Source organism: Canis aureus, chromosome 1 (genome assembly GCF_053574225.1).
Source record: "Canis aureus isolate CA01 chromosome 1, VMU_Caureus_v.1.0, whole genome shotgun sequence".
Taxonomy (NCBI): Eukaryota; Metazoa; Chordata; class Mammalia; order Carnivora; family Canidae; genus Canis; species Canis aureus.
This window is the reverse complement of record NC_135611.1, coordinates 97,830,385-97,849,433: the sequence shown is the minus strand read 5'-3', so window position 1 is coordinate 97,849,433 and position 19,049 is coordinate 97,830,385. Positions and strand designations below refer to the sequence as shown.

The following is a 19,049-nucleotide window of genomic DNA, read 5'->3' as shown; positions in this document are numbered from 1 at the left end:
CAGCCGTGACCCCCACCCCACCAGCTCTGCTGCTGCCAGGCCCTCCCGCCCCCCGCCCCCGGCACCATGGGCCGAAGGGTGAAGCATGGCAGGCGACCGGGGTGTCTGGGGATGGCAGGGTACCTGCTCCCTATGGGAAGGTCCCGACCTGCCCTCCCCGCCCTCGTGAGGCAAAGCAAGGTCCACCACCCACGCAGAAGACTTTTTACACAATCCTTTATTGCTCACAGTTACACCGACGATCATTGAAACAGTGAACCAGAGATCTCGGCTGCTTCTCTGCACCCCTGACCCGGGGGAGGGGGGCGCGGGTTCTGCGCCGGTAAGGAGCCTTTCACAGACACAAAACAGGGCGCGTGGGATAGAAAACATCTCAGAGTCACCAAGTCCATGCTTCAAAATTGTCTCCACGAGGACGAAACCTGAACACCCAAATGTTTCTTCGTATCGAAGTCAAAACATCAAAGGGTTTGCTACAGAGTCAGAAATGCACACACCGTGATCCCCTAAATGAAGGCACATTTTCTGCTAACCAGTGAGAAGGACAAGGGTGGCATGGCCCACACGAGCCCCGGGCGACGGAAGGGACCCTGGGGGACTCCACGTGGCCCCTCTGCTCGGTGGCCGCCCCCAGGCACACGGGGCCCTGACTGAAGCCGCATCACTTCCTGAAGGAGTGAAGTGGGTTCGCAGAGGGAAGGAAGCTGTGGAAGCTGCCCCCCTCCCCGCCGAGCTGTGGAGCCTCTGCTCTGTCCCCCAGACACGGCTTGGGCGTCCCCAGTTTGCACGAAACGGCGCATGGAAAGCTCGAGATCGGTTTGGTAATTCCGCTCCCTGGAATCCAAATGCCGTTCCAGCATCCACGCGGAATAAAGTGATGAATCAGCAACATCCCCAGACAGACAGACACCTTCCCGGCAATCCTTATTTGTTCCACAGAAGTTGATGGAAGACAGAACACAAAATTCTCAAATAATATTTATCAGCAGATATAACTTTGCCATCTGAATACTCGTCAAAGAGTAAGAAACATCGTGACACGTGAAATTCTACACGGAGTTCCCTCCTAATCCTTGGATTTTTAACATCAGATGTTTAATTCTGAATGCACAGAAACATCCACATACTTCATTTTTAACAATATTTATTCTGGAACGAGTTTTATTCAAAAGGCAAATGAGCAGAGAACATTCCACTTGCCACCGACACACGGTCATTACAGAAAAAGCTAATTCAGTGTTCAGGGATGGATATGCCCACAGATGTTTCTGCTGTGTTGATCTGCTTAGGTAGATAATCTGGTTGTGGGAGAAATGTCCCGTGTGAGCGTGAGCTGTCGGCTGTGGCACACAGGACCACTTGCGGATTTCTCCCCACTACATTGCATGGGGAAGCAACCACACAGGAAGTGACCTAGTGGAAGCCTCACGTCTGGTGCTTCCCTGAATGACAATGGTCCTCCCAGTCCTCCAGAAGGTGAGGAGCCAGAGGGAGTCTTTTGTTCCCTGCCCCCCACCCCCCACACCCTCTGCCCTGCCTTCCTCCCACCTGCTTCCCAGCTCGTAAAACCTGCAGACTCCCCAGGCCCACCTGGGAGCCCCGGCCTCCGTGGCCCTGTTGCACTTGACCACGCCAGCCATCAGGCTTCTTGCACTGTCACGCCCTGTGCATGTCCGCTTCCTACCAGGAGCCCAGCACCGTGCCTGCCACACAGGAACCAACGCACAGACAAGGCCAAGAGGGGGCTGGTCGGAAATGCTTACAAGCCAGGCAGCGCACATGGCTGTGCCCAGGCAGATGCTCACGCCCAGCGCACCTGCTGGGGACAGCTTCTCCACGCTGGCCCCTCATCATTCCTCTCTGTCCTCTGACCCGCGCTGCATGCTGCCAGGTGGAAGCAGGACGCGAGGCTGGACTTGCTTGTCCCCAGACCCTCCTTCTTGTCTCCCTCCTCCTGCACCGTTGCCCTCTTGGCCTCGTCTTCCCCTGCTGCCCCTGTGTCACCTCCACAGCGGCCCCCCGCCCCTGTGGCCCTCCTGTCTGCTCCTGCTCCATTTGCAGGTGGGTCCCACGTCCTACAGCATTCAGGAGCCTGCCCCCCCCCCGCCCCGCCGTGTCTGCAGAGGCCAGGACCTGCAGTCCCCAAATGCTTCACATCTGTTTAACTTTCTGCGTGTCCTTCTTGATGAGAAATACCGAAGCGCGGGGAGGAGTGTTGAGGCGCAAGCCTCGTGGCCAGGCTGCATGTGCGCACACACAGGTGCACACCCGTCACAATCAGCATAGGTATGTGTGCATGTGCGCGATTGACATTCAAAGTCCTGGTATAAAATTGCAGTTTTCCTGGCTGCTATAAAATGTGCCAGTTTTAAAACTGTGCATTTGTTGCTTGCAAACTTATAAATATGTATAAACCCCATTATAAATAAATTGTGGCTGGCAGATGGCATTTTATCTGCCAGCAGTGATTGCATGGAGTTTTAAATGCTTATTAATCCTCCACTTTTAAAACTCAGAGCACAGACTCTGGGCTCCATGACATGAGGTGGTGGGAAAACACAGCCATAGTTTGGCGGGGGGGCGGTGGGGGAAGCCCTCAGCAAGCCATAGTTTGGCGGGGGACCGCACCTGGTGGTGGTCCTCAAAGTCCACACTTGCCACCAGCATTGCCCAGTTTACTAGGAATGCAAATTCCTGGGCCCTGCACAGACTCCTGGGGTGGGGCCTGTGGGCCCCTTGCAGACCCGCTTAGCCTGCAGGCCCGCTTAGCCTGCAAGCCTGTCCTTCTGCCCAGGATCCCCGGCTCAGGTGTGCACAGGGCCTGTTCCCCACCCGCGATGGGCCAGTGGCTAGGCGCTGCTGGGTGAGCACTGACATGTGCCCGGGCCTGTCTCCTGCTGTCCCTCAGAGCCTTGGTGACCTTAGTCTTCTACATGGTGGTGACTTGCCCTATAGGAGTCTGTCTCTGAAGAGCCCCAAACACTTCCTTGTCCATGTAGGACTCCCGTCTTTATATATTTTGCAAAAAGAATGAGCATAAATGCGAACCCAATGAGGAGGGAAGAGCTATGTGTCGTTCTCTACCAGGGGCTGAGCTTTATACGCGAACTGTAAAGGACCCTAATAAGTTCTGTGCTCCTAATTGTCACCACACTCCAGCGGGTCACCTGGCCTCAGGTGCCCCACTGAAAGGGGCTTCTGCAGCTTCACGATCCTCTAACACTCCCTTGCTGGTCATCTTCTGGGGGCCCCCGGCACACCCAGGTTCACAATACCTTCCTGTAAAGTGGTTTTTCCAATTCATCATTCTCAGGACCCATTTTTAAAGTTTCACTACAGAGCCAGATATTATCCTAACACTCATGACCAAAATTTGTCTGTGACATATCGTGACCCAGTGCAGTATTTCCACAATCTCCATCCCCTTTCCAATCAGCCTATCACACTGCCCACAGAAGGGCTCAAATGGACCCCAGGTGTGCTACGTATGCGGGCGGTGAGAGAACCATCATGCCTGTGCATGCAGCATCCTGGGAAGCACCTGTCCTTCCTGTTTCTGTCCTTTCGCTGGCACCTCCCGCTCCATCTCACAGCAGCGGGGTGCAGGAGGCCGGCCACCGCCCAGAGACACCGAGCGACAAGCGGGTGGCCACATGGCTCTGACAGAGGCCTGTGATCTCGCAGGAAATGCCTCCACCTAGGGACCCATTCAGGCAAAGAAGGACCAGGACATCAGTTTGTATGTGTCACTTATGTGAAGGAGCCACCAGGCATCAGGCAGCACCTGAAGGGAGCTCTCCATCTAAGGAGCCCAGGATGGCCGGAGCCAGGAGGCAGTGGCGAGCATCGGAGCGCAGGCCCTCGGGGGCCACCCTGACGGCTGCCCTGCCCACTCCTCCCAAGCCAGGCCTTGCCCTTGGCACAGGCTTGGTCTCTCCTGCCTTCATGGGGCATCACCCGTGTTGCCTTCCTCCTTATGACCCCTTGGGACACCAAATGTCCTGCACCAGGGCTCCTGTCCACCCAGCCTCCCAAACCCCCGAGACAGCGCTAAACAGATGGTTGTTCAAATGAAACCCAGGTCACAGCAAAGCGGCCCCTGGGTCCTGTGGCGTCTCAAGTATGAAAAGCCCAAGAGTGGCGGCTTCTGGGGGGACAGAGTTGGGATCGGCCGCAATGGGGAGATGTTAGGACGTGTCGGCCATCAGACATGAGTGCCTCGGGGCCTTGAGCATCAGAGCTCGCTGGCACCACTGGGAACAGCCCCACGGGGAATGCCTAGGCTCTCGTGGGGCAAGGACGGCCCTTGAAAATGCCACTAATGCACACACGAGGGTGAGGGGGGTGGCGGTGGGGGGTAGGGGTCTCCAGGGCCCATGTTGACCTGCCGTACACTCCCAGCACACCCAGAGGCCTGGGCGGAGAGGCAGGGGCCCCTGGGGAGCAGCGGGCCCAAGGCCACCATGGGCTCCAGGGGTCCAGGCACAGTGAGCAGTGTACGTAGCCAGGGACTCAGAGGTCCCGGAACACGCAACCCTGCCCTGGCAGAGATGCAGTCTGACTAGGCAGGGGGGCCCCAGGCTGCGCAGGGTGAGACCCGTCTTAGCCCAGGAATCCTAGCTGCAGGCACACGGCGGTGCCCGGACACGTGCAGGGGGCACAACAGCTCTGCCCGCCCACTGTGCCTCAGTTTCTCCACCAGCAAGTGAGGCTCCCCATAGTGCCCATCACACAGCACTGCGGGGGAGCTGAGGTGACCCCTAAAGCCACACCATACATCACATGGCGGGGGACACGGGCAAGGGAGTGGCAGCCGTCCGCCAGGTCTGCAGGGCGCCCCGGTGGCTACAAAGGAGCACAGTTTCCCAACAGCAATGCTGTTATTATAAGCAATCCTGGAATCTGAACTCAAAAGTACACATTTTGAATTAAAATTGAAACAAAATTTGATCTCCCCCCAATATTTCTAATTTTCTAAATGGATTCTCATGCAAAGAAACGTGATCTATACTGCTTACCACCACTGCGCTAACCAGTGACTTCACAGCAAGAGCTCCCACACCTGCAGACCACTCACTTCTGGCCTCCCCGAGAGGGCAGAGGAGGCAGGTCAACGTCCCGGGGCTCAGGGCCCCTCACCAGCCTTTCCTACTTCGCCCTTAAACATTAGCATTTGGGGTGCATGCTTAAGATGCCCTTGCTGGGCCTCGCAGGCCGTTGAGAGGGAAGTTGTTTTATGCATTTTTATATGTGTGGACACTTGCACACGCGGGTGGGATGTGTGTGTGTGTGTGTGTGTGTGTTTGTGTGTGTGTACAGGGCTGCGGGGCTGCAGGGGATGGGACACAGGGCAGTTCCCATAGCTACCCCACCCCCCCATCTATATCACCACAGGGCAGGAACCCCACCAGCTGCTGCCCCAGCCCTGTTCAGCTCCCACTACTTCTGGGTAACATGGGGCATGGTGTCTGTGCCATGGCTGAAACCAGAACTGCTCTAGGAAGAGCTAGGTGGTCCTAGGTTAGTTCGAATGCACAGTGGAACATTCTAGAAGCCTAAGCCACTGTCGTCTTAGATTCCTGGACCCTCGAAGGACAAAAAGTCCTAAGAGGGCTCCACACAAAACCTGTGGACCTGCCCAACCCATTCCTGCCCATGAGCTCCACCCCATCTTCCATCCTGGACACACACACACACACACCCTAGGAACAGAAATCAGGTTCATTTGGTCTAACTTTGCAGAATTCTTACTCCTCAGAGTTTGTAAAATCTACCCTTAACGCCTCATTCTTGAAGCACAGAATTTATTACCGACCTGCTGTTAAGTGTGCAGAAAGTCCCGTTGCACTGACCCAGGCTGCCACTTGCTGAGGGACTGCACGGGATGGGAGCCTAGGCTGTGGTGCCCACAACTGGGCACCAACCAACGAATGGAAGCTTCTGGCTTTTAAAAGACAGCATGTGTCAAGTCACCAGGTAAGCTCAACCCAGGTGTTTTTTGTTTTTTGTTTTTTTTTTTAAGTCAGAAACCTTGTTGACACCGAATGATCAGGTAAGAAATCAGAGTGTTTTAGCTCAAAGGAAGGAACCCAGACAAAGGGATGCCAGGGGTATGGGCCCTTTCCACAGAGCACTTGGGAAATCTGTTGTAGAGACAGCAGATCCTTTACCCACCAACCACTCGAGAGACAAAACCTCAACTAGTTCCCCACACTCCTGAGTCACCAACCCGAGGCAAACGTAGAGCAAGAAGAGTCCCGGATCAAGCGCTCGTGTTAACATCTGCCTTTGACGCAGCTCATACACATGCATCTCTCCCTATTGGATGCCAGGGATGGGGGCACATTCCTAGCAGCTACCCCAGCAACCTGCCATCATCGTATTGGCTAGAAGGACCCAGGAAGCATGGCTTTGCCCCAAGCAGCCCTCCGCACACAGATGAAAACAAGGGAAATGTTGGCCAGGTCAGATCTCGGTCGTGGAGGCTCATCTTGTGCCACATGTGTCAGTCAAACAGATCCTGATGAACCCCTGAACAACTGTGGTCAAGGAGGCCAGCATTCCTGTGCTCGGAACCACCCGGAACAGCACGGGAACCACCTGCTCCGCGAGCACACAGGTGTGACGGGGACGGTCTGGGGATGGAGGGTGGAGGCAACATCACGGAGGAGCAGGAGCGCCAGCAACTTGGAGCAGCAACCACCTGGACCAGCAGTTCCTGGAGCTTTACGTGCAGAGCTAAACTCCCTTGAGTGGCATCCCGCCTTCTTCTGCTATGGCTCTGCACTGAGGACCAGTCCTCCTGCTCCTTGTCCCCGTGTTGTGCTTATCAGGTAAAACTGCAGGTGACACCTTCCTAGTGGAATTTCTCAGTAGAATGGGTCAGTTGAATTAAATTTTAACCCGGACAACTATAGTCAAACTTTTTTCCCCATTAAAAACATACAGCACAGAACATTAGTCTTACATCTTTCTTAGTCTTAAAAAATATAAATATAGAGGGATAATTTGTACAGGATGTATAGGTATGTACACCTTTAATATGCACAGGAGAAAATCGGAACAAGTTTATGAAACTTGCACTTTCCAGACACCTTCCTCCTGGAGCATTTGGATGAGGCTCTAAGCCTGTGGGCAGTGGCCCGAGTCTCCGGAACCCCCCATACCCATTTCCCGGGAAGAACCAGGTCTCCTGACCACCGGCGCAAGGTCAGGACAGGGTGGCTGGCCGGTCACAGGGTCTTCTCCACCGGCTGCTGGAGGCAGAGCTCGCTTCCGGCAGAGACAATGGGCAGGCTGTTCTCCAGGTGGTGGTTGATGAGGTGGCTGATGCTGTCAAAGACCCTGTCTTTCGTCCGGATCTGGAGGGACACAGAGGTCAGGAAAGCATGACACACAGGTGGATGACAGAGGACACGTGCTCAGAGCCAGCCAGGCCTTGGGACCTGGAGCGGCACCTCCCCGGGGATCCCCACTCTTTCAGAGACACGTCTGCAAAGTCCCCCGTCATCGTCAGCGGCTGCTCAGTCCAGCGGGTCACCTGCTACCCACCTTCCCCAACCATCCTCTCCCCCTCCCCCCCACCCCCGCCACCTGCCAGTGTTTTCTCTCCTGCTCCACAGTCCCTCCCACCAGAGGGTGAGCCTGTCGGGGATGCAGGGGCAGCACCACACACTGCTGGCCGTGCGGCTCTGGAACCTGAACCATGACTGCCCACCAGCTTCTCCTGAACAAGTGAACACCTAGGGGTGAGGGGGGAGGCCCACCACTTCCTTCTGTTCACTGGGCCTGTGCCCTGGTCCCTGAGCTGTTACAGGCCCTGTGTAGACTCCACTTGAAGAAGACAGATGAAGCCTGACCAGGAGCAGTCTCCCAGTCTGGTCTGGACAGGATCCCCCTGAGGCCTGTTCCTTGGAGGAGGGTGGGAGATGGGGCAGGAAGCCCGTGCCTGGCTACACCGGCTACCCTCCAGGCCCTTAGCCCTCCCAATGGCTCTGGGATGCCCTGCATGCCTGACCTCTCTCTCCAGCCTTATTGCTGGGAGCCATCCCTCCCCTGGGGCAAATAGCCCTCCCCCACTTTTCCCTCAGGGACTCTGAGGGCACATCTATGCTCCTCCTCCCTTACCTGTGCCAGTATCCTCACCCCTACCCCTAATGTGACCCTCTTGTCTCTCCTGCTCCACTGGCCCACCAATGGGATGTTGATCTCTGAGCCTTCTGCCCTGATCTCATTCCTGCTCCAAGTCTATACCCCAGGTAGGCCCATCAAAGCCCCTGGGCCATATGCTTTGGGCTCTACCGACAAAGGCAACAGCAGAGGCTTTGAAATGAGGATGTTTCCCTCTCCTGGGGTCCCACTCTGAGGCAGGACACCATCCCCACCCATCTCTGTAAGCACCAGAGGGGCAAGGACCCACCGGGCCACAGCTCCCAACTCCTGGGCATTGAGCTGCTCACCAAGGAGGCAACCTAATGGGCACATTCACAAAGAAATCTTTTTGGGCATCTTTTCATTGAAGTTCTTTAATCCTCCTGAGTTCTTTAGAATTCTCACCCCAGAAAGATCCTGGGGTGGCATGGACAGGCCCCTTTCTTGGAGGTGAGGGGCAGGAATAGCTCAGCTTGAGACTACCATTGGGGTGTTGCCTGTATGTTGACTTCTTTTTCCTACTTCTTATGATTAACACTCATTTAAACTCTGGGGCAACAGGGGTGCTTGAGGATTTATGGCAGGGAAGTGTCTGGGACACAAGGGTCAACTTGGGCTCACATCCAAACCACCTGAATGCATTCAGGAAGCCCCATGCCCAGGCCAGCATCCCCAGGAGTTCAGGAAGGGGCTTGGCCCCCAGTGTGTTTCATGAAACCCCCATGATTCCAACATGCCGCCCAAGCTGAGAGCCCAGTGGTCAGCATCTCTGGAGGACGTAGGCTGGCTACTATAAACACACACACATGCAAACAAAGGCACACAGAAGAGGCAAGTCATATAAATTTACTGCCTAAGGAAGTAGGCCAGTTCACTCCATTTCCATAAATACTTGCTAAAACTCCAGTCTGGCTCCTGCCCAGAGAACCTGCAGCCCACAGAGGTGTCTGTATGGACCCCCCTGCTATGTGGGTCAGAAAAGAATGATCTGAAATCAATCATCTAAGCTTTTACCTTAGGAAACTAGAAAAAGAAGAGCAAATTAAACCCATGGTAAGGAGAAGGAAAGAAAGAATAAAAAATTGGAGCAGACACAGAGCCCCAACAACACTGGAAAGAGGAAATCAATAGAGAAATCAATGATCCCAAAGCTGGTCCTTCAAAAAGGTAAATAAAAATTCATAAGTCTCTAGCTAGGCTCAGAAAAAGTGAGAGAGGACACAAATTACTAATGTCAGAAATGAAAGAAGGGTTATCACCACAGATCTTGTGGGCATTAAAAGAATAATAAAAGAATACTAGAACCAACTCTAGGCTCACAAATTTTATAACCTAGATAAAAATGGACCCATTTCTTGAAAGATACAACCTCCCAAAACTCTTACAAAAAGAAACAGATGGTTTGAATAAGCCTCTGTTTATTTAAAAAATTGAATCAATCATTAATAATCTGCCAACACAGAAAGCACTTGGCCCAGATGGGTTCACTGGTGACTTCTTCCAAACACTTAAAGAAGAAATTGTACTAAGTCCCTACCATCTTATTCGGAAGACAGAAGCAGAAGGAATACTACTTAATTCACTCTATGAGGCCAGTATTATTCTAATATCAAAAGCAGACAAAGATACTACAGGAAGAGAAAACTATAGACCAACATCTCTTGTGAACACAGATGCAAAAATCCTCAACAGAACATTAGCAAATTGAATCCAACGATGTATAGAAAGGATTACATACCATGGCCAAGTGAGATGTATCCTGGGTATGCAAGGCTGCTTCTACACTCAGAAGTCAATTAACACAATCCATCACATCATTAGGCTAAAGACAAAAAAAGCTGCATGATCATATCAATAGATACAGAAAAGGCATTTAACAAATTCAACCAATTCATGATAAGAACTCTCAGTAAGCCAGGAATATAGGGGGAACTTCCTCCACTTGATAAAGACACCTATAAAAATCTTACCACTAACATCCTCCTGAACAAGGCGAGGATGTCTTGCCTCACACTCCTTTTCAACACCATAGTGGAAGTCCTAGTTATAAGCCAAAAAAGGAAATAAAAGACAAAGATAGCATTTTCAATAAATGGTGCTGGAACAACTGGGTGTCCACATTAAAAAAAAAAAAAAAAAGCCTAGACCAGACCTTACACTCTTCATAAAAACTAACTCAAAATGGATTACAGACCTTAATGTAAAATGCAAAACCACAGAACTCCTACAAGATAACACAGGGGAAAGTCTAGATGACTGTGGTTTGGGTGGTGACTTTTTAGATATGCCATCAAAGGCCTGATTCAAGAATGAAAGAAATAGCAAGATGAACCTCATTAAAATTAAAAAATGCTGCTCTACAAGTAACAGTCAAGAGAGTGAGAGGACGAGCCAGAATCTGGGAGAAGATATTTGCAAAAGACACATCTCATAATGAATTAGTGTCCAAAATATACAAAGAACTCTTAACACTAACAACAAGAAAACAATCAGATCTTACCAAAGAAGACATGCAGATGGCAAACAAACACATGGAGAGATGCTCTGCATCACATGTCATCACAGAAATGCAAATTAAAGCAACAAGACACCACTACACACCTACCAGAATGGCTGAAATTCAGAAACCGACAGCCCCACGTACTGGAGGGGATGTGCAACAGTGAGAACTCTCCTCACTGCTGGTGGGACTGTAAAAACAGTACAGCCACTTTGGAAGATGGTTTGGTGGTTCCTTATAAAACTAAACATGCATGAGGGGCACCTGGGTGGCTCAGTCAGTTAAGCACCTGCCTTCAGCCCAGATCATGATCTCAGGGTCCTGGGATTGAGTCCTGGGCTGTGCTCCCTGCTCAGTGGGGAGTCTGCTTCTCCCTCTCCTTCTGCCTGCCATTCCCCTACTCCTGCATGCTCTCTCACTCTCTATCTCAAGTAAATAAGCAAAACCTCAAAAAAATAAACTACACATGCATGAGGAGGAAGGTGCTCATGGCTAAAGCTTGAGGGTGGGGCAAGGCATGGGAAGGAATCCACAGGGCAGTGGGCAAGGGAGTGGGGCCCATACCTTCTGCTTCAGGCATGGTGGGCTCGACCTGCCTGCGGAACATTTAAATCAGGGGCCCGGGACTTAGAAATACCATTTAGAGATTGTGTATCAACAAGCACACTCCACCAACAACAGAATAATTACATCCATTCTCTTCCAAAAGGTCACACTAGCTTGAGCAAAGCCATCAGACAGTGATGTTTGCTGATTAAACTCTGGTTCCATTGCAACAAGTTGCACACTCAGACCTGCTGCCCTTTGTCTAATATCTCAGCCTGGGTTGGACCCACCAGTAGACCCTCCACCCCCAGGGGCCCCAGCCCAAATACAACTAACCCAAGTGGGATATAGACTCACCCAGCCACATTGTCTGGCCTCCCCCACTGATTTTAAATAAAAGTGAAGTTTGGGTCCTTTCTAGACCGAGTGGACACAGTTCCAGGTTCACATCAGACCCTGGGGGCTGCAATGCCAAGAGTCAGTCCTGTAACCTTGTATGCCAACTATTTACATCCTTCCCATCAACACCTTGTCCCACATGAGCACTTGTTTTCCCCAACAGCAGGTGGAAAATTTAGAAACTCACAAATAACCTAACCTCCCACCTTCAGACACTAAAAAAAGGAAGCTTATTAGCCCTGAAGCAAGCAGGAAAAAGGACAGCCTAAAGATTAAAGCAGAGATAAACAGAAAATAGTAATACAGGAAATCAATGAAGCCAAAAGCTGGTTCTTTGAAAGGACCAATAAATTTGACAAAGTTGAAGGCTCACACTTCCTGATTCCAAAACTAATTACAAAGCTACAGTCATAAAAACAGTGTGGTACTGATATAAAGACAGGTATATAAGTCAGTGGAAAAGAAGAAAAGGCCTAGAAATGAATTCTTGCATATACAGCCAAGGGATCTTTGACTTGGGAGCCATAACCATTCAAAAGGAAAGGAACAATCTTTTTGATAAACGGTGCTGGGAAGACTGGATGTCCACATATGAAAGAATGAAGTACCCATAGCTAATGCCATAGGTAAAAATTAACTCAAAATGGATCAAAGACCTAAATATCAGACCAAAAAATCTTAGAAGAAAACATACGGCAAAAGCTTCAAGACAATGAATTTGCAGTGGTTTCCTAGATATGGTGCCAAGCACATAGGCAGCAAAAGAAAAACCAGAGACATTGGGCCTCATGAAAATTGTCGTGTCTTGTGCATTAAAAGGCACTATCGACAGAGTAAAAAGGCAACCCACCGAATGGGGGGATCAACTTGTAAATTGTGCATCTCGTCTAACAAGGGATTAACATCCAGAATATATAAAATTATAAAACTCAGCAATAAAAAACAAACCACCTGATTTAAAAATGGGCAAAGAACTTGAACTGACATTTCTTCAAAGAAGATCCACAAATGAACAATAAGTGCATGTTCAACATCACTCATCATCAGCGAAATGCAAATACAATAACATCTCACCTCACCCTTGTCAGGATGGCTAACTACCCAAAAAAGCAGAAAACAAGTGTTGGCAAGAATGAGGAGAAACTGGAAGCACTGTGTATGCTCAGTGAGAATGTAAAATGGTGTGGCCACTGTAAACTGATGGTTTGTAAAAAAAAAAAAAAAAAAAAAAATTGTTAATGAATTCTATGACTCAGCAATTCTGCTTCTATGTGGATACCTGAAAAATTGATAGCAGAGTCTCGAAGAGATATCTGTATATTGTGTTAATAGCAGCATTTTGGGGACATCTGGGTGGCTCAGTGGTTGAGCTTCTGCCTTTGGCTCAGGTCGTGATCCTGGGGTCCTAGGATCAAGTCCCACATCAGGCTCCCTGCAGGAAGCCTGCTTCTTCCTCTGCCTATGTCTCTGCCTCTCTCTGTGTGTCTCTCATGAATGAATGAATGAATGAATGAATGAATGAATGAATAAACAAACAAATAAAATCTTTTTTAAAAATAGCAGCCCTTTCCACAATAGTTAAAATGTGGAAGCAACATAAGTGTCCATCAACTAATGAATGGGGAAGCAAAATGTGGTCCACCCATACAATGCAACTATATGCATTCTTGAAAAGGAAGGAGATCTGACACCTGCTACAGTGAGGATGAACCCTAATAAGGACACTATGCTGAGTGATACAAGCCAGTCACACAAGGACAAATACTATGTGATTACACTAACGTGAGGTCTTTCAAGGAGTCACATTCATAGAGATGGAGAGTAGAATGGTAGATGCCAGGGGCTGGGGGTGGAGGGGACAGAGAGTTATTTAATGAGTTTTGCAAGAAGAGAAGAGTTCTGGAGATGCATGGTGGGGACAGCCATATAATTTTGTGCACACAGTACCACTGGACTGTGCAGTTAAAACTGGTTTTGGTGGTCAACTTTATGTTATACGTATTTTACCACAATAAAGAAAATTTTTGAAAAGAAGGAAGAAAAAAATTGACAAAGGATTTGAATAGACATTTCTCCAAAGAAGATACATAAAAAGCCAATAAGCACAGGAAAAGAAGCTTGACATTATTAGTCATCAGGGAAACGCAGGTCAAAATCACAATGGTGTACGGCTTCACACCCACGAGGGCGGCTAGAATCAAAACGCTGGATAATGACAAGGGTAGGAGCAGGTGTAGAGAAATGAGAGCCTTCACACACTGAAAGTCAGAATATCAAAAGGAGCAGCTGCTTTGAAAAACCGCGTGATGGTTCCTCAAGTGACAGGTTACAGAATCACCACATGACCCAACAAATCCACTCTGAGGCAAATGGATACATACGTTCTGAGAGAAATGGACACATACGTCCATGCAGAAATCGGACATCATGTTTGCAGCACGATTGTTCATAATACAAGTGCCCATCAGCAGACCTGCCACAAGACAGACCGCGGCACCGTCTGTAAGTGGAGCATGGGTTGGCTATGAAGGAAGGAAGGATGTGCTATGCTACAACATGGATGAAAACACTGCACTCAGTAAAAGAGGTCAGTCACAAAAATCTATGTATTTATGTGATTCTGTGCAGAGGGAAGAACTCAGGGGTCTATGGGATTAGGGCATGGGAGGCTGGTGAGGTGATGGGTGAACGCTATGGCATTCATCTTGGAGATGATGAGCATGTTCCAAGTTGACTGTGGTAATGGATGCTCCCATCTGCGAATGTTCTAGAGCACTCTGAGTGCTCCACGTGAAACGAGTATGAATATACAGTATAGCCCAATAAGGCTGTTTTTAAAGATTCTGTGTCCAACAGTTTATAGAAAATCCAGGGTGAGGGGGTCAGAGAAGAAGTGAAGTGAGGCCCCAGGGACACGGCAACCCAAATCATAATGTGGGATAATTCTACAAATAAGTATCTCATCGCTCAAACAGGGGAAATAGAACAAGATGTACCACATGGACCCTGTTTGAATTCTGATTCCAACACACGTACTATACAAAGACTATCTTTGGGATAATCAGAGAAATCTGAATACGTTAAGTAACTAAATTTAGTTTTGTCGGCTATAACAATGCTGTTGTATGACTGTGGCTTAAACGTCCTGATTGGTGGAGATCACGCTGAAGTATTCACAGGAGGATCGGCTCGGTGCCTGGAGATGCTATCATGTGCTTCCGAAAGCTCCTCCCTCCCTATGCTCCCCATTCCCGCTCTTTCCTGAATGAACAATCAGTCCAAAGGCTGAGGGAGACAGGCTGGGGCAGCCCCGCTGGTCCTCCCATGGGAGACCTGAGTCCAGGATGAGTCAGGAGGGCACCACGGGGCAGGTGTGGGGTGCCAGGTGGGGGTGGGCCACCTGCGTGGGCATCAGGGCTGGGGCAGGGTGGTCTGAGCACGCTCTGGGGGACAGGGAGCCCAGGAAGAACCCTGGGCCGAGAAGCTGGCACTTCCACAGGGTCAGGGTGACGTCCACCAGGGGAGAGACAGAGGCTGTGGTGAGGTGTATTAACTCACATAGGTGAGTTAACCAAAGAGGTGAAAATACGGAGGCTAAGAGGTCAGGCTTCTCATTGCTGGAGAAGAGTCACAAATGTAGAAAAAGAGGGGTCTGGGTGGCTCAGCGGTGGAGCGCCGCCTTCAGCCCAGGGCGTGATCCTGGAGACCCGGGATCGAGTCCCACGTCGGGCTCCCTGCATGGGGCCTGCTTCTCCCTCTGCCTGTGTCTCTGCCTCTCTCTCTCTCTCTATGTCTCTCATGAATAAATAAATAAAATCTTTAAAAAAATCTTTAACAAATGTAGAAAAAGAAAAAAGTGGGACGAACTCTGGTATCAGACTGGAATTGAAAGAATTATTGTGAGCGTAGGATTTCTAACACACGCAGACACAGAGATGGCCACGGATGAGCACGCGCGCAGGCGTCTACAGCAATATGTCCATCTCGAGGTGCAGGAGCAAACACACCCCACGTGCACATCTTGGTCCCCCCGGGAAAAAGAACTAGGTCACGGTTCCTTCTGAGAAGTGGCCAGTCATGGGACGGCAGCGGGGGACCACGATCCCATCATCCTGTCACGTGCTTGGAGGAGGAAGGTGCAAAAGAATGAGGACACGTCAGAAACCGAAACCCGCTCATAAGAGCACGGACGCAAATGAAGCAGCCGGTGATAACCCGGTGAGCGGCACTGGTGAAGACAAATTCATGAACAGGTTGAAAGTTTGGCTGGGAAGGGGGGATTTACGTAGTTTCAAGGTGCCTTCCCTCAAATATTTAATAATGACGGGAAGGGGAGAGTGTGCAGGGGAGAAGCCAGCCCCTCGCCCCCCCCCCCCCATCCAGCACCCGAGGGAGCACTTGCCAGCACCACTTCCAGCGAGTGGGGCCAGTGACACACACGCTGCAGTGCCTCTGTGACCCTGACGCCCCAGCATACAACCTGACCCCAGCTGCAGGGAAGCATCAGAAAACAGAACTGAGGAGGGGGCCAGGGTGAGGGACCTGAAGACACGGCACAGCCCCGAGCAGGGCGGGATTCTGAATGGATCCTCCTGGTCAAGGCGTTCCTGGCGCGCCACTGGGCAGGAAGGGGGCCTGCGGGAGCAGGTGGCCGGGGTGCATTTGAGGGGCAGGGGAGGAAGACCCGGTCCCGGTGGCTGCACAGGACTCGAGGGCATGACACTCACACTCAAGTGCCCAGAGTGATGGAGCCTTTGAGCAAGGCATTCTCAAGTCACGGCGAAGAAGGTTGTCCTTTCCTTCAGAAGATATCCCCCCCCTTGGAAGACAAACCACAAGCGACTCCCGACTCTGAGAAACAAAGGGCTGCAGAAGGGGAGGTGGGTACGGGGATGCGGTGACCGGGTGATGGGCATTCAGGAGGAGGGCACGTGATGAGATGAGCACTAGTTGTTATATGATATGTTGGCAAATTAAATTTAAATTAAAGAAAATAAAATAATAAAAGAAAATATCCCCCCTCAAAAGGGATGGGGTGAAGCGAGATCAGAACAATACTGGTAAGTTTTGCAGCAAATGGTAGGTACATGGAAATGCATGACTCTACTGCGTCTGCTTCTGTGCATTCCAGCAATGCTGACGGCACGGGGAGCGGGGGCAGGTGAGAGGGAAGGGACCCATGCTGCCGGAGCAGCACGGGCCTGCGATCTTTACAGGTGCAGACACGACCTGGCAAAATGGGAACACTTGTCAAAAACTGAAAAACGGGCTAACCGTTAGTCTTCAGAGGAAACATCAAGAAAAGACCTTGTAATATATGAAGCCAGTCAAAAAGCAGTTTGAGCACCAGAACAGCACCCCAGAACAGAGCCCAGCAGTGCCTGCCCCTCAGCATTGGGACGGGGTAAGGGGCTCCGGGGCTGTCCCTTCACAAAGCCTCCCGAACACCTGGCAGCGCAATTACACTTTGCAGGTGTTAGGTTGATAAAAAGTTAAGACAAGGTGGCCCCAGGCCCCAGCCACCCTTGCAGTCAGGTCCCCGTGAGCCCAGGCGTCCCGGACGAGGCCACTGGTAGCCCTGCTCTCTCCATCCCTGTCCTCTCCTTGGAGCCTCCAGGCTGGCAAGGCAGGCCGGGGACACAGAGGTCCCACTGAGGACCCGAAGCCCCCAACCAAGGACCCAAGGGGCAGGAGAGCCTCCCAACACACGGCCGCATGGGTAAGTGGGGGCTGCAGCCCCCTTGGCTCAAACCAGTGAGACTTTCCATTTCATTTGCTGGTTCAGCACAGCCTAGCCTGCCTGAGACAAAGGGAATTTTAAAATAACAAGGCTTTTTAAAGTGGAGAGATGGGGGTGGCATTTGTTTTCTTAATTACTGTCAGCATAAAATAAAATCCTAATAAATGTAGGGTATTGGACAGTTGCCTGAATGCAAAGCCCAGCTTGCGCTTTCATGTGTGCCACGCCCCGGGACCACGTTGGGGAAGCCCATGGAACACCCGGGGGCAGGTGTGCCAGCTGCCCACCCAAACCCAAGCAGGTGCCCGCCCCCCACTCTGCTGACCCTTCTGGCCAAAGGGATGAATCCAGGACAGGAGCCTCGGAGAGGACTTTAGACTCCAGAGGGTTGAGTAAGTGATGGAGAAGATGTTGCAGAGAAAACTCCAGCCTCCATCTCCGGAGCTGCTCCTGCAGAGCCTGGCGCCAGCATCGGCCCAGCAGCTGCCACACCCCTGCCTGGGGCCTCAGGAGCCCCGCCACAGCCCTCCCCATCCCCCAAGACCCCAGCGACCCCAGGAGCCCCCGTCCTGCTCCATCCGTGTGCAGTGGGAAGGCGCACAGGTTGGTACACTCTGCAGTAAATTTAGACTCAGAACTGTTCTGCATCCTTATTTCTCTGAGTAATCTGCTCTGCCAAGTTTCCCCCTTTATAGTCAGGGACCAACCAATTACCATGAAAATCAGATGAATAAATATTGAAGAGAATGTGTTCATCGTCTATTTTGGTGTCCTAACAGCAAGGAAGCGACATTACATTTGTGATTAAGTCTTTCTCGGCTGAAGCTCCCCTTCACTGGATCAATTAAACAAGATCCGTGGACCCAGCAGAAAGCCTCCCCAAAGGACTGTTATTAGTAGGTGTGACTTACAGATTTTCTCAGCGGCCCCACAAATTTCTCCTCTGAAATTAAAGCCGCGTCGACAACACAGCCTGGGGTTGAGGTATAAACACCTGGTGCAAGCACACAAGCACCACCTGGCTCCCCCCTCCCATCCTCTGCACTATCCTGCCTCCCGTGTGTCAGTGGATATTAATAGTCATACTTGTCTTTCCTTAATCATCCTTTGGTCCATAAAGACTGAGTAAATAAACTATTAGCTGTCTTCACTCTATGAGATGGTATAACTTAGGTAAATTGTGAATTTCTCATGTTAAAAAAAAATACGTAAAGGCACCTGGATGGCTCAGTCAGTGAAGCATCTGCCTTCAGCTCAGGTCATGATTCTGGGGTCCTGGGATCGAGCTCCATGTCAGGCTCCTTGCTCAGCTGGCGGGGAGTCTGCTGCTCCTTCTGCCCCTCCCCCTGCTAGTGCTTTCTCTCTTTCTCAAACAAAATCTTAAAAAAAAAAAATACCTGAAAGTTTCAACTAAAATCTTTATATTCTCATAGAATTGCTTGGGTATCTTCTTTCAGAGAACAGAGATGAATTCGTAGCAGCCCTTGCCCATGGAAACCGCTCTGCACAGGTTCTGTTCAGGAAAGCTTATCTGTGATGACACACCTGCCAGTAGCACCTGCTTAGCACCACGTGGCCTTTGGGCGCTCAGCTCCGAGAAAGCCCAACATCCACCTGTGCCTTCACCTGCTACGTGTGTGTTGAACACTCACCACATGCCTGGCACTGTTCTAGGTGCGGGCGTGACACAATGATAGTCTAGAGGGGGAACCA

The 19,049-nt window shown here is 50.8% G+C and overlaps 1 protein-coding gene across 1 annotated transcript in view; it reads right to left on the bottom strand.

Annotated features, from left to right (window-relative positions):
• Positions 1-199: 199 nt before the first annotated feature.
• Positions 200-19,049, bottom strand: part of SHC3 (SHC adaptor protein 3) — a 109,286-nt gene continuing 90,436 nt past the window's right edge. Inside the window, exon 12 of the mRNA XM_077910436.1 lies at positions 200-7,361. Coding sequence (XP_077766562.1) covers positions 7,233-7,361 — 129 coding nt within the window. The 3' untranslated portion in view covers positions 200-7,232. The remainder of the gene's footprint in view (positions 7,362-19,049) is intronic.